The sequence below is a fragment of the Electrona antarctica genome (assembly GCF_951216825.1).
Source record: "Electrona antarctica genome assembly, chromosome: 6".
Classification (NCBI taxonomy): Eukaryota; Metazoa; Chordata; class Actinopteri; order Myctophiformes; family Myctophidae; genus Electrona; species Electrona antarctica.
The window spans coordinates 20,964,697-20,980,044 of NC_136811.1; the positions used below are offsets into that span (position 1 = coordinate 20,964,697).

At 40.3% G+C, this 15,348-nt stretch overlaps 1 protein-coding gene across 2 annotated transcripts in view; it reads right to left on the reverse strand.

Annotated features, from left to right (window-relative positions):
* Positions 1-268: 268 nt before the first annotated feature.
* nipal2 (NIPA like domain containing 2) overlaps positions 269-15,348 on the reverse strand; it is a 30,172-nt gene continuing 15,092 nt past the window's right edge. Inside the window, exons 3-12 of one of the 2 annotated variants that reach the window (XM_079503100.1) lie at positions 15,163-15,331; positions 7,715-7,774; positions 7,230-7,351; positions 4,987-5,083; positions 4,439-4,574; positions 4,034-4,122; positions 1,658-1,721; positions 1,465-1,565; positions 1,286-1,324; positions 269-1,047 (exon numbers count right to left, since the gene is read on the reverse strand). In XM_079503100.1, the coding sequence (XP_079359226.1) occupies positions 935-1,047; positions 1,286-1,324; positions 1,465-1,565; positions 1,658-1,721; positions 4,034-4,122; positions 4,439-4,574; positions 4,987-5,083; positions 7,230-7,351; positions 7,715-7,774; positions 15,163-15,331 (990 nt within the window). In that variant the 3' untranslated portion in view covers positions 269-934. The remainder of the gene's footprint in view (positions 1,048-1,285; positions 1,325-1,464; positions 1,566-1,657; positions 1,722-4,033; positions 4,123-4,438; positions 4,575-4,986; positions 5,084-7,229; positions 7,352-7,714; positions 7,775-15,162; positions 15,332-15,348) is intronic. The other variant, XM_079503101.1, reaches the window with a different exon arrangement.

Below are 15,348 nucleotides of genomic sequence, written 5' to 3' on the forward strand. Positions count from 1 at the left end.
ATATTTTGTTGATTGGTTAGACAAAATAAAGAATCAAAACAATACTTGTTATCGCCGTTCCCCTCACCAAGCATTTTAGTGAAGTCAAGCAGTCTTGATGTGAATGCAGTCATTTTTTAAGTAAGCTTTTAAGTAATTATTAATAACACTTATAATAAACAAACCCCCATAATGAAATTATATTCCTGCTTGGGACCTGTGTTGACATCACTCCTATTTGACTTTTCACTGTCGTCCTAACTATAAATTTAAAAAGTCATATAAAAGATTTGTATATAACATAATATTTTTATTTTCCACTTTTGGCCATAAATTAGTGACAGAAATACAAATACAATTTATATTAAGAAAAAGGTTCCTGCTAATTCCTGGGGTTCCTTCACCAGTAGAGGGCACTGGTGCACTTGTTTTGTTGCATTACTTTTTCGTGACATCACTTTTGATCATTGGTTTATTAACAAGATTTGACACCATATAGAACCAGTTATTTACATTTTGGCAATGAAAGCATTGAGTTTCTATGTTAGCAGGAATACATTTGCAAGAGTGGCCTCTCTGATCTTTTGAAGCTCACGGTATTGAGTAATTCCATTTGGTGTCTATTGTGCATCTTTGGCCTTTGAACCTGAGATGTCATTTCTTTTCCAAAGTCCACTTTTCTCATCAGCAGTTCCCAACAAGCCTGCTGGAAATATCTCCACAATAAATAAAGCCATTTTGAAAGTGATAATTTGGCACAACACTGTCCGGACCACTATCCGTATAGTACCAACCAGATGACACCGAGTTCCATGCATGGGTACTCTAATTACTATGAATGATATACTGTTGTGGAGCCTTGATTTCTCATGCCTGTGACAGGCAAAACCAAGACATTCATGTACCCGTATGCACACATCATACAACAATTCAGTCTAACAGATTGAGGTTGGTCCTAGGAATCATCTGTTGAGCCAGCTCTCAGAGCTCTGAGGCACACGAGTTTGGATGCCAGCGTTCCGTATGTAGTCTTTGCCTCAGGCTGGACTTTGGCTGTGTGCCTTCTCCCTGTGTAAACATGAATGGAATAGCACTTGAGATGGTCACTACTATTGGGGTTAGTGAACATACATTCACTGCACTCTAGCAAAGGGACCATGTTTAGTTCTAGTGGTTAGAGGAGAAAGGGTTTTCAAAATAGAAAAGCTTTGATTAACTACATGTGTCCTCATGTTGTTTATAGGACTTATAGGAGTATACCATGCATTTAATTATTTGCTATTATAAAATATTACAATATGCATACCTGGAATCATATCCATTCCAATACAGGCCATGTTTAGTTCTAGTGGTTAGGAGAAAGGGTTTTCAAAATAGAAAAGCTTTGATTAACTACATTTGTCCTCATGTTGTTTATAGGACTTTATTTGAGTATACCATGCATTGAATTATTTGCCATTATAAAATATTACAATATTCACATACCTGGAATCTTATCCATTGCAATAAAGGTCTTGATGTCTTCATGCTTTACCTTTGGTCTATTTCTGGCTATCAAGAAAACTCCAAGAAAAGACAGAAAGCAACTGGAAAAAAAGTTTCACAGGGAGCTGGTTGAGTTACAATAATAACTGTGATGAATTAACACTCAGTTCAGTAAAACTTAGTGAAAACTTACCCTAAAATGAACATACCGATGTTCAGTAAAGCCAGCCCTTCAAATTCCTGGTAGAACACAATCCCTACAAAATGTAAAAAAAAAAATATATATATATATACAGTATATAGCTAAACATGTAAACACACACACACACACACACACACACACACACGCCGCACAGGCCTGCAACCATCCAATCCAGCCCAAGGCTCCAGGGGGTCCTGCACCAAACAATCGGACACATTTTTTCTCCATTCTGTGCCTGTGTTTGTGTCAATGATTATCCAACATATAGACCAGCTAACTGTGATAATGATACAATTCCCCTGAAGGAATTGGAATGTCTTCCAGTTACCAGGTAAGGCACACAGGCAAATCCTTCTGTATTGATGTTAAAATGGCACTCTTATCATCATACATCATCTCATTCTGGCCAATCACAATGTGCGTCCTCACTTTTGTCTTCAATGTTTGTTTACACAAACACTCAAAACTGGCCATTCAATGACATTCAATGTTTGTGTTAACACAATGTGTTAACACAATGTTTGTGTTTACGCGAACACTCAAAGCTGGACATTGGAGGGGGAAAATAGGGGACAATTGTAGGGGGACAATAATGCTACAAAAAGGTTTTATAAAAAATAATGTATAAAAGACTGCAATCACACATGTGAATTAAACCTGCTCGTAGAATATGGGTGCAATGCATTAAATCTAGTTGGGTTGCATACAGTTAACTGCTGCCTGGAGAGTGGAGACCGGTATTTTCGTTCATTCACACTTATGCACACTTGCATAAGAACTAAGTGTTTGAACTACAGCCTTTTAAAAATCTACCAGAAATTGCTCTTGACCTCTGATGTTAGTGCAGACATCTCAACTCAAAAAACTAAAAAGAACAACCAAAAAGGTAGTTAATGGAGTGGAAAAGGGGGAGACGTTAAGTGTGGCATAGTTGACGTGCTGCAGATATTTTTGTGCAGATCTTTTCATTGTGGATCAGTTTGAGCCGGGTTTTAGGTGTGAATGACGGTATGCCAATGAGGAGGTAGTTAGGATGGCCTGGATAAGGAGCTGATAGAGATGCATTTAAGTCTTTGCATGCATGCATGCACATCAGTTACTGGACAAATGACAATCAACGGTCAAAATCACACTTGTGTCAGCACAGTAGTTCTCAGCCCCACTTTTTATTGCTGTTCAAGGTTTCGATCTCACTAGATCTTCAAGGTCCAAGTGACCACTGCTATCTGTGCCACCCAGCGGGTGTTTGGCAATTTAATGTAGCCAAATTCATTTTATTTGAATGGTAAATAATGTCAAATAAAGGCACTGTCTATGGTGCTGAAACACTTCTACAGGATTCCTTCTGGCCAGGGGTTTTAGGGTTTAAGACTGGTCATAGCCCTGGGGGCCAAAAAAAAGTCTTATTTGGGCCCAGTCCTCACATGCAGCATTCAGTGGCTCGCAGTTCCTCAACAATATCCTGAACCATGTTCCCTCAAAAACGCAACTATTATAATGTGTATTGAAATTGCCAGTACACCCGTTTGAAGTGAGGGGCGCTCTTATAATCATACATCATCACATTCCGGCCAATCACAATTGGCTGGAATGAGGAAGAAAATGTTCTGTCCTCACTTTTTATCCTCAAGTCCAATGTTACCTCTTGAGCCCCCAAGGGCTAATCACTTGTGGCGTCCTCAATTTTCTGTCCTCGCTTTTTATCCTCAATACGTACATTGCTCAGCCAATCAAATCATCGCTATGGGGTGCTAAGCCAATCACATCATCACTATGGGGTACATACGCACACACAAAGCTGGGCATAGGAGGGGCTATAGCGCTCTGTTAATGCATTGGCAGAATCTGCATCATAGGCAGAATCAAAGTTTGTTGTGACTGCACCCTAATGTTTATGTCTCCAGGGCAGATTTCCACAGCCAGTCCATTCTTTTTGACCAGTGACCTTCTGGCCACAAGCAAATGTTTTTAGTCATTATATTGTAGCATTGGTGATTTACTTGTGTCTGTCTTGTTATAAAATACATAAATGGATAAAAAAAAAAGTATTGATCAGCATGATAATGATCTATGCTGGCTGCCTATAAAGTACATGCTATAAATAGGCTGCTATAAACTACTAAAGAGATGCACTTCAAGGATGAATCACCATCTTGGTACTATGCTCCACTCCTTTATGCTGTGTCATGAATAGATCTTTACAGCACTTGTTTCACTTTTTTTTTCTTTTCTTTTTTTTGTGAATCCCCAAAGGAGGTAATCTACAGGCTGTGACAGTACTACTGTCACAGCCTGTAGATTACCTCCTACTGTGACAGTAGCATCAGTAAAGCATGTGATTGATTGACAGCACTGGGGTAGGCATACCTGCAACAATGGCACTGGCGGTGAAAAACACAAAGTTGATGGGAACCACCTCTGTGGCATCAAACATTTTCATTGCCTGATTGAGAAATCTGTGGAGAAAGATGAAGGATGCTCTGTTTTTAAGGTGAATAGAATGACCAAAATTATCCATCATAATAGTCTAGTAGTGTTAATACAAAATACACGATACTGTACTGTACTGTATATTATACATCATTAGCGTTAGTTTGACAATCTTGTAACCCAACTCTATATTTGTTCTGCTTCTGTTCTTAGATTGGGAAAAACTGATTGGGAATATGAACTGAACTGAATTGAAACTAGCAGTGACCATAATGACTGAGTCTAGAAAAACGAAAATGATGGAAAAGAAAAGAAAAAGGTAGAAAGAGAATCTTGACTAACTTGATCTGGAAGGCACAGGAGGCGACCATGACTACCAACATGACATAGAAAATGGGGTAGATGAGTTGCATAGGGCCTTTTATAGACTCTGTGATCATCCCCGATACAGCTTTGACTGAGATGACTGTCATAGAGGCTGCAACAACACATGAAAACAAGAGAATCAAGGGGCAGCATGACCAGTCTACAAGAAAACACATTATTGCTGGATGGAGAGTTTTTTTCCCCCCTCCCATTTATAGAATTCAGAAGACTGAATTCTATAAAATATTCTAGACACGTTATCTTCCCTCAGAGGATAAGAATAGGTCCATGGCATGCTTAACTAGTACTGTATGGTTATTATATTACAATTGATACAAATTGAATTAAGAGTCCTTCAACATGCTTCACTTATCCACCATAGACAAAGTTCTTTCCAGAAATGATAATGGACAGGGGTATTGGTCAGTATTTGGTAGCCAGGCAACAGAGCAATGTGCAACTGCCTGTAACGGCTCATTCGATAACCTCTGGCATCGATCACGTTGTTTCCACTTGTTCATTACCAAGCAGGGCCACAAGTAGCATCACAATGACAATGTGCTTCACGTTCCTCCTCTTGTACACATACAGCAGGATGCAGAACACTATGATCTCTATAAGCTGGAGAGAGGAAGACAGAGGAAGAGGAGTGTGAGGAGTGTGAGAGCAATGAAGAATATAACTTAACAGGCTTTACAGGTTATTTACACTGAACTAAATGAACACAGGATTTCACATTATGGAGCTATCCACAGAGGCAAAACCTTGCCCCAAACGGCCAAACCAAATACATCTGGCAGTGAGCATTGTGCTTCAGTTGAAACAAAACACCCTGGCAAACAATTTAATGAGGGAAACCAGGGCTGTCCTTGTGAGTACAATAGCACTCAATTGTTAAAGGACAGCTGATAAAATGCCACAGAGCTTTAAATGTCTGTAGGCTTCTAAGGCAGGAGGAGGACTGTCAAAGCAGAAATGAGGAGAGATAGATAACACATAAAACATGAGTATCCTAAATAAATATAGCTGTATTTTATGTTATTATTATGGCACACGTTAGCCACAATACAAGAGGAAGCGAGAACAACGATCTGGTACCAGCCACTTTCAAAACAAACATGGGCAAATTCTCCTTCTACAGCACTGCCCTGTGTGAAATGCCCTGACTCCCTCCCTCAAAAAATGCAAATCCCTGGCGTCCTTTAAAACAGGCCTGAAAATCCAGCATGCCAAAGGGAGAGGAAATGATTACCCCCCCCCTTAGTCTAGTGACTACCCCCACCTCCTTATACCCCCTTCTTTGTTCCCCAACCTGTACATTTTTTTTAACCTTTTATGATGATTTGATTTTGTTATGTTTTGTCATGATTATGAATTTAATACCCAGGACCTGAATGGAAACAAGACCGCAAGGACTTTTTTCGGTGAGCCCATTGGACGTGTGTTTGACTGTAACCTGTACTGATTACTTTTCTGTTTGACTTTTCTGTTTGACTGTACCCTGTACTGATTACATTTCTGCAAATAAAGTATTCAATCAATCAATCAATCAATGGGTGCCATGCATTAATAGTCTATTTGGATTGAAATTGAATACAGTTAACTGCTCACATTCGCTGGCATTTAATGTGAATCAAAATTAATCAAAGTGCAGCATTTTAAATAAACGTGTTGGCTGGCAGCAATGTTCCAGCATGAGCTGTCAAGACACGTAACACATCAGGAAGCACTGTAACAGATTTTCACATCCTGACCTTTTCACAATAGACAGGTAGGATTTATGATTTATTTTGTATTGATGTTTGTGGATTTGAGTCATGCAAGTGTGACTGCCGAATAATCAGCATTTTATGGTCATGATATAGACAATGACGATCAGTGTCTATAACAATATAATAGGCCTAATTAGGAGTCCTTCTAGATGAAAGGATTTGACAATAGTATGACCTTATGGAAATGTGGTGACAGTGATGGATAATTCATTGTCTTCACAGCATTGCTTTGATTAATAACTATCTACAATGAATCACATGTTGCTTCAGGCTCTTCCTTCATAGCCTGATGAGTATTCACACATGCATTCCCTCGGCTGGTAAAGAGCACCCTCTTTTTAGACGTCATCAATCAGTCCAGCCAGAGGCTAAGCGACACCAACTCCATGTGAAAACATCTACCCGTCTAGCCATTCATCCATACAACCCCATTACCACTATATCTTTGAGCAACATTCTTCTCTGTTTTCTGTCGTCTCTCTTTTTTTTATAATGCTTTTTTCAGTTCAGTGACTAGACTAGATACAGGAGCAAAATGTGAAATATGGTAGGGAGAGATGCTGTGCTCTGAATAATGATGGCGCCCAGTCGTCCTGGGTCTACACCACTGGCTATAGCAGCACCCCTGATGAGCTGAGAGTGAGTCTCATTGTCAGTTAAACACATTTTAGTTGAATTATGAATGGTCAATAGAGGGTCCATCTATCAATAAACAATGAAGGAAATAATCACACTGAGAGTTGGCACAACAAGCTTGCCACATGAACTATGGCTGCTTAAAGGCCAGCAATATTTAAGGGATTTGTACTGGAAATGTATCAAATGGATCCTTACAAGTCCATTTGGTTCCATTTGTACATTCTCAGAGTTAAATGAACAGAGTAGTTTGCAGTGTAGAATGGGGTCCCAGAGATAAAAGATTTGTGAAATGAGGGTCCTGCATATCAAATCGGGGGTTGTTGAAATTAAAACCCTGTTTAGAACATTCAACATACGAGGTAAAGAAGGAAGTGCCAGCTGATGATGCAATTCCGGACCAGGCTGGCAGTGATGTGTGTTGATTTGTGGGGGGCAAACATCACCAGCACATATGTTCCTGTTAGGGCCAGACCGCCACCTGTGGAACAGAGGATGAATCATATGTTATGGTTTTCTCTAAGTGTTTAGTGTGAATATGTGACACTGAATTAAATTATCACTGTTCTGCAAAAACTTCATCACGCTGTAAGTAAAAATGTAATTATTTTGTTAAATGTTAAATGTCATTCTTTTGAGTTAAATGAACACAGACTTTACTGTGTATGTAAATTTCCAGAGTTGAAAATGAAGTATTTTAATTAAGACTGAGCTACTGATTTCCATCCTTTGTCCTATTCCCTTTTTGTTGCACTGAGATGTGGTTTATAATGGAACTTTTTTTTTTTTTTTTTTTTTAAATCGGGAAAACATTCATAGTTGCTCTTCAAGCTATTTTACTTACCAAACACATCAGAGGCACGCATCGTTTCCTTGAGGAAAATCACAGATATGATGGCGCTGGCTGGGGAGAGAAGAGGTAGAAAACACCACAATCAAGGCTATAATTTGAATTCTATCATAGTAATACCTACACACCCAAACGGTCAGCAGAGAACCTAACCCTAACCCAGATTCACACTGAGTCCGTTTGATTCAAACTGTTCCCGAATACGAGTGCGTGGTCACCGCTCGCCATGATTCACATTGGCCTTGATTCTTCCGCACCCGAGTACAATTCATTCAACTGTATTCAATGCTTTCACATTGCAGCGATCCGTATCCGAGTACACTTCAATCGGTCCCGACACTACCTCCATGTGGTCCCGGGAACGGTTGAGTGATCCACTCCCAGGAACGGTACGCAGCATTCACACTACTATTGACAGCACACCGATTCTTCTTCTACTTTTTTTTTGTTTTGTTTCTCCAGACTCCCCTAAAATGTACTTTGATTTAACATTTAGGACAAGCAAAGTGAGACATTTAATTGTATTGTATTGGCCTGAAACAATAATGGCTATGGCGATAATGCAAGTGGCGATAATGGCGATAATGACAATGGCGATAAGATATGGACGAGATAATATCTTGTACGTACAAGATATAACTTGTACGTACAAGATAATAGCTCGTACGTACAAGATATAACTTGTACGTACAAGATAATAACTTGTACGTACAAGATAATATCTTGTACGGACGAGATATTATCTTGTACGTACAAGATAAAATATATTTTGAATGCATGGCCATTCAGGGGCTCCGTAGTATAGTAACAATGTCGATCAATCAAACCTGTAAATACACATAGGGAACCCAACCACCACACACACATTATACACTGGTTTGCGTTAGTCATGAATGTAATAAATAATCACAGTAACACATTCCTCTTGGCTCAATTCTGTGAAAACGCATAGCTAAAGGGAGCATGTTATGTCAGAGCACCAAAGTCGGCTTGTTGTGAGATATAAAAGGAAAAATGTCATGCTATTTCATGCCGTATTTTTATGAACTCATTCATCAGTATCATTGTCAAAGAATGGCAAGCTGAAAAGCAATCAGTTTCACATGAGCTGAGTGTCAGATTAGTCTTGTTAATGTGTCTCAGTGAAAGGCAGAGAGTGAGGCAGTTGGATAAATTGGGCTGTCACAGTAGCAAACAAGTATTACAAATAGACAGTTAACAGACAGGCAGGCAGGCAGGCAGGCAGGCTGGCTGGCTGGCTGGCTGGCTGGCTGAGAGAGACACTCAACCTGGTAGCATGACCAGATGCATTGTAACATTGAACTCTTGAGAGTCTTGAGAGTGTACAAAATGTACTCTCACATTTGTACAATGTCAGTAAACAGACAAGCTGACATACGAACACAGACAGCAACATCCTGAGTGATATTATCTGCAACCCTTACGGGTCCATTTTCACACTCGGATTTGAAATGAACACTAAGGATTCGCAGTGAAAGGGTTATGTCCAAAGGCTACACCTCCAGAATTTAAGATTAGCAACACATAAAGTCATGCGCGACGGACCATAAATGCCTCAATGCATCAGAGAAAGGGAGCATGTCAGCTGACATTTAGGCTATCACACTGTGGCAAATGGATTCCTACATAAATATTGTGCATTACACAGCAGCATGCTCATATAGTATGCAGTCACAGTTTTGTCTCCAGTCATTTACAAGCTGAATGGCTACTATAGAGACATAAAGGGGGTTGGAATCTACTTGTAATATAGGGCATAATATCTCGAAAAGTGCATGAGTACAGAATCATAAAACCCACTTTAAGGATAAGAACCAGTACAGCACAGTGTACAGCACAGTGTCTCTATGTCAAACATCACTCAGTCTTACTTGTTTGCACTTTAAAATGTTATTAAAAGTTTTTATGCTGATCTGAGTGTGTTGACACTATTCATACTATCAGCACTTTCACATACAGCGAGGAAATTACTTGATGTTACAGTATGATAGAATCATCAATGTTTTATTTAACAAAATGTTTTTTATAAAGGCTATCATTTTGCTCATGATGAACCATTTAGGTAGCACTTGATCTTAATATTTCACTTAACCACTTAAACCATCAGGTCATACTCTGTCCCCTTCTTTGTTTCACCTCTACTGCAAATCTCTTCACCAATATACAAGCTCACAAAACATCACAACGCAACATGTTTTGAGCTTGTAGTTCTGCTATTTCTGAAGATTTGCTATAGCTTATGTCTGCCTATTGTTGCTTCATAAGACATGGCCAGAGTAGGGACGTTAGGGTTCATGTGGTTAACATTTCATCTGAAAAAGGAATGGATGTCCGCACACTGAGTTGTAGCTCCCAGGAAGATTTATTTATTTGTTTGTTACAACGTTTCGACCTCTGTGGGTCGACCCACAGAGGTCGAAACGTTGTAACAAATAAATAAATCTTCCTGGGAGCTACAACTCAGTGTGCGGACATCCATTCCTTTTTCATTGTACGTATATTTTTGACCAGCACCTGCAGAATGTCTTGAGATGTGCGTGCTTCCTGTCGGATCCTATCTCTAACATTTCATCTAACAGGCAATGTTCGTTTTCACATTGAGGGCTCCTCTTCTGCTTCTGGGACCAGCTGGATCTAACAAGTAACCATAGCAACTCCACACAAAGTCACATTCTCAAGGATTGCTTATATGAAATGTAGAGAACCTCTTTGGTGCAGAGAGTGCTGTTACCATGTATGTATGTATGACTATACACACACACACACACACACACGCACACACACACACACACACACACACACACACACACACACACACACACACAGCGTCACACGCATGAGCGAATGTGCCGCTAGTGTGTGTGTGTGTGTGTGTGTGTGTGTGTGTGTGCGCACGCACGCCCATGATGGACAACGTGTATAAGTGCATGTGTGTAGAGAGTGAGTGATTTATGTACATGTGTCAGAATCTTCATGTTCTTTCTCGGATGTATAGAAGGGAACTCCTTGGGGAAAACACATCATGTCTGCGCCACATGACCCTGACAGCAAGGAATGAAAGCAGTTGTCAACGCCAAGTAAGGCCAAACCGTTTGATCTCAACCTCAACTGTGCAGTACTTTTTCACAAGGTCCAAGTAATCAAAGTAGACTAAGGGCTCTATTTTCGTCCATGCTAAACCCCTTATCCCTAAACTACTTTGCCTTTCTTTTTTTTTCTTTTTTTACTGTTTTGAAAGGTTTTGAAGCTATTTTAACTATTCAAAAATGTTTTAAAAAAAAATATGCTGATGATGTGCTACTGTATCTGTTAGAACCGGCAACAACAATCCCATCCCATCTAAAATCGATAATTTCCGAATATTACTCAGGCTACAAAATAAATGTGGACAAAACAATGGCTATGGACATAAGCAGTAAAATACCACAAACAGTTAAAATTCAGAGTGAGTTGAGATGGCCTGAAGAGGGTATTAAATACGTCGGTATTTTTATTCCCCTATCTTTAGACAAATTATACGTCTATAAAAAAATTATTCAGACTATTAGTGAAGACTTAAACCGATGGTCAGCACTTCCCCTTTCTCTATTGGGTCGAATAGAGAGTATACGTATGTGTTCTTCCCAGTCTGCTCTATCCATTTCAGATGCTACCTGTAGATATTCCTAAAATCATATTCCATAATTTGACAAATTGGACAGACTTATTTCTAAATTCATATGGCAAGGGAAGCGACCGAGAGTAAGGCTAAAAACATTACAGCTATCTAAGGAGGATGGAGGACTGAAACTCCCAAATCTTAGACACTATTTTTGAAACGGTTAACAATTTGGCTTCAGGAAACTGAGGATACTAGATGGTTAAATATTGATGGTTTATGTTCCTTTATGGTTACATAAAGGAGTTCATACCAGCTCAATTGGATGTTGGATTCAGGAATTGGACCGAATTCGTCCTAACTAGCATACACGTTTTTAAAGTGAAATATTTGAATATAATTATAATATCTGAATAATTATATTAATTTAAATTCCATCTCCCCTTTCAGTGTGTCTGTAATCTTAAAAAAAAATCTGCATTTATCTCCAACTTTCCCTCGTTTTCCCACAAGATTACGTGGTGCTGAATGGAGAAAGAGCCCTGGGCCTGTCGGTCCTAATAGAGTAATTGCGCTCCACAGAGCGTAGATGTGTCAGCCAGGAGATCGGACAGGGACATCATGCATATGGAAGAAGTATCATCTCTCCTCTCCTCTCCTGTCCTCTCCTCTCCTCTCTGCTCTCAATATCTTCACTGCTCTTTTACATTCCTCTTATCTCTGCTCTTCTCTGACATCCCTCCCCATCCCCTATTCTCCTCCTGTCCCCTCTCCTAAGGACCACCCATCCCTCCCCGTCCCCTATTCTCCTCCTGTCCCCTCTCCTAAGGACCACCCATTGTCAGCCCCCTCTCTGACTTGTCACACTGTCCTGAAACGCAGGCACAGCAGGGAGGGGGTGTGATGTTTGTATTTGTTTGTGTCAGCTACAAAACATTGCTAGCAGGCAAAATCAATAAATCTTTTAAAGCTGTATGTTTGCATATAAATAGAGATGTACTGTATATGTACTGCATGTTCAATGTAATCCATATAGTCGCATACAAAATACTACCTACGAACGACATGCCTTGCGTTGTCTTCTTCAGGTTTGCTCAGAAAAATCGATTTGAAAACTGGCACCCTGAACGAGGAGCACAACCATGCACAGGGCAAGGCACTGTTTGTGTGTGTGTGTGTGTGTGTGTGTGTGTGTGTGTGCACGCACGTTGGTTGCTTGTGTGCGTGCGTGCGTGCGTGCGTGTGCTGGTTGCTTGCGTGCGTGAGCGCCAGACAGCATCGCCCAGCCTTCCCATAAGTGTGTACTGTGTGTGAGTGTGAGTAAAGGTGTATTCACAGCCTCAGTAGCCTTCACCAGAGATGGAGTTGCAGTGACAGGCGGCAACCTGCACAGCCTCCCTCAACTCCACCTGTCAGATATGAGGTCAGACCATGTAATGACTGCAGAGTAGACGACATCTTCTCTCCCTCCTTCCTTCACTCCTTCATCTCTATCGTCTCATTATCCCTGTCAGACAGACTGGCATCAGACATGTTTTACTCCAGCTGAGCATTTCTATTTAGCTGTAGCCTTCTCACTGTGTGTAGATGCTATAGCTAGCTATACCTACTTGCAATAGAACATGAGGGAATGTGTTTTACGGTGAATAACATTATCTGCCTCATGTTTAATGCAAATGTAATTTCATATTGTGAATGTGTGTCTTTCTCACACAGATATCAAGGTTTGATGAAGAGTTCATTCTGCTCTGTTGATATGCATTGTAAGGCAATTCCTATTCCTAGCCATTATAGTATGACAAATCTCGACCAATCAGGTTATTGATCAGAACCAACAGCTGTATAAAAGAGTTAGAATATACTAATCACGTATTTTAATGAAGGTAATAATTTATTGTGACTTGAGAAGAAGCCGAGTGAATGTTAATTGTTAGATTAAATAGCTTTTATGGATCTTCAAAGTCACTTTCCACGGGGGAAAACAGTTGGTTGTGAAAAGTGAGTCTGAAGAGGTGGTTTTTGAGGTTGGGCAGAGAGTGGGCAGCAACTGAAAAGGTGACGGACTGACAGTCCTATCACCCCAGGTTCAGCACTTTGTCCAGGTAGCTCAGTCGGTAGAACACTCGCCTGGACCGCAATGTTCTGGGTTCGATTCCTGCCACTGACAACTCGGCATATGAGTAACATGGCTTGGGTAACTAAGACGAGCAGTAAGTACTGGGACCAGATGGTACAGTAGGTGTTGCGCTCCACCTCAACAGTACACCAACTCCCAGGGGTCTATAGCGCATTGAAGAGGGGATAGACAGACACCCTTGCTCTCGGCTGATACCAACAATAAGCCACTCCTGCCTACTTACTGTCATGAGATTCCCGAACAAGGTCTTTCAAGTCTTTTATTCAGCCCATTCATTCGTTGGGTAGACAGGCCTATAGGAAAATGAATTGAAGCATCTGGTAATTAATATCTACGGTATGTGACTCACTGTCATCTCAAGCATAGGAGTGAGGGATAGGTGGCACGGAGGTGGCAGCTTGACCTGTTCAATATTTAACCTGTCATTACTGTGTTTACACTCAACAGCTGCCAGCTGTGCCAACCCAAAGAGCTGCAGCTCTTTGATTGGTTAGTGCCAGCAATAGCTGGCTTAGTAGTTCACAGTAGGACAATCTTTTGCAAAATGTGTTCATTAATTGTATGTTTAATTTATTTATTTGTAGTGTAGAATGTTATGAATGGCAAAAATAAGCTTTTTATTTGCAGTGTTTTGACCAATTTGTTGGGTATCATTAATTTTCCATTTTCTTCTTAGGCACTTTAATGAATAAATGATCGAATCCTGGGGATTCACTGTTAACACTGGAGCTAAAGGCTACCATTCATTTTCAATGGAAGCCAGCGACATGAAGATACAAAACGACATATCTGGCGTTTTTTAGCTTCTACAAAATCTACAAAGCTACAATTCAAGTTGAACTGGCTTCAACTGCAGCTACAAAACGAATGGAGGAAAACTAACGATTTACATTTGGTAGTTCCATATTTCTTTTTAACCCCATGCTTTATTTTCCTTTTTATTTTTCTCACTTGTCAGATGCATGCTTGATGTCATCAACGAGCATGTTGTTCTTTAATTGTATCTGCCAGTGTGAATGCAGCACAGGAGTGCATGGCATGATAGTATTTTCAGTTGTGTGAGATAAATGCTCACACAACTTGCTTGTGACAAAGAAGTGTAATGCATGGAGCTGGAATCACGGTACCTAATTACAGACCTTAGTACAGCTGTGCCATAATACTGAGCTTTCCTTTGTTCATACCAGCCAGTTATACTATAGGCTGCTATATGTACTGTAATATTAACTTGGGTGGGAAGAGATACAATTTATAGTTATCAATGCACTGAAAAGTTGATCCGTGCAACATTAGCCTGATGAAATTAGTCTTTCCACACCTTTTGAATTCCTCATAAAACATCGAAGTACACATATAGTAAAAAACACAATTATGTGAGTATGGTAGTATTATACTTAATTTATACGCGGTTACCTGCCAGTGCTGGGTGCCGCGCTGTGAGCTTGTAAAGTTGTATATCTGCTATTTTGGTGCGCAACACCAGCGCACAACCAAATATGAATCCAGCTTCAGTAGAGAATAGGACACTCCACACAACAGTATTTCTGTCTCAGACTGAAAGGAAGCCACCATTTCTCCTGCCTTCATGAATGATGAATAATGTGGCAACCTGTCACTCCAGCATTGGCAGCTGTCAGCTTTGCCAACCAAAATAATGTAGAAAAAGAGTAATAATGCAGGGCCTACCAATGACAGACACGCAGCCCAGAGGAGCTATGAGTGAGGCGGGGGCGAAACCGTAAGCAGCAAAGTTTCCAAGTTCCCCAAAACCCATGAGAACAACGCCACACCACCACAGCGTCGAGGTGTAGTAGGGTTTGGAGCCACGCTGAGACTGACGCACGTGGACATATTTCTGTTAGAGAGAGAGAG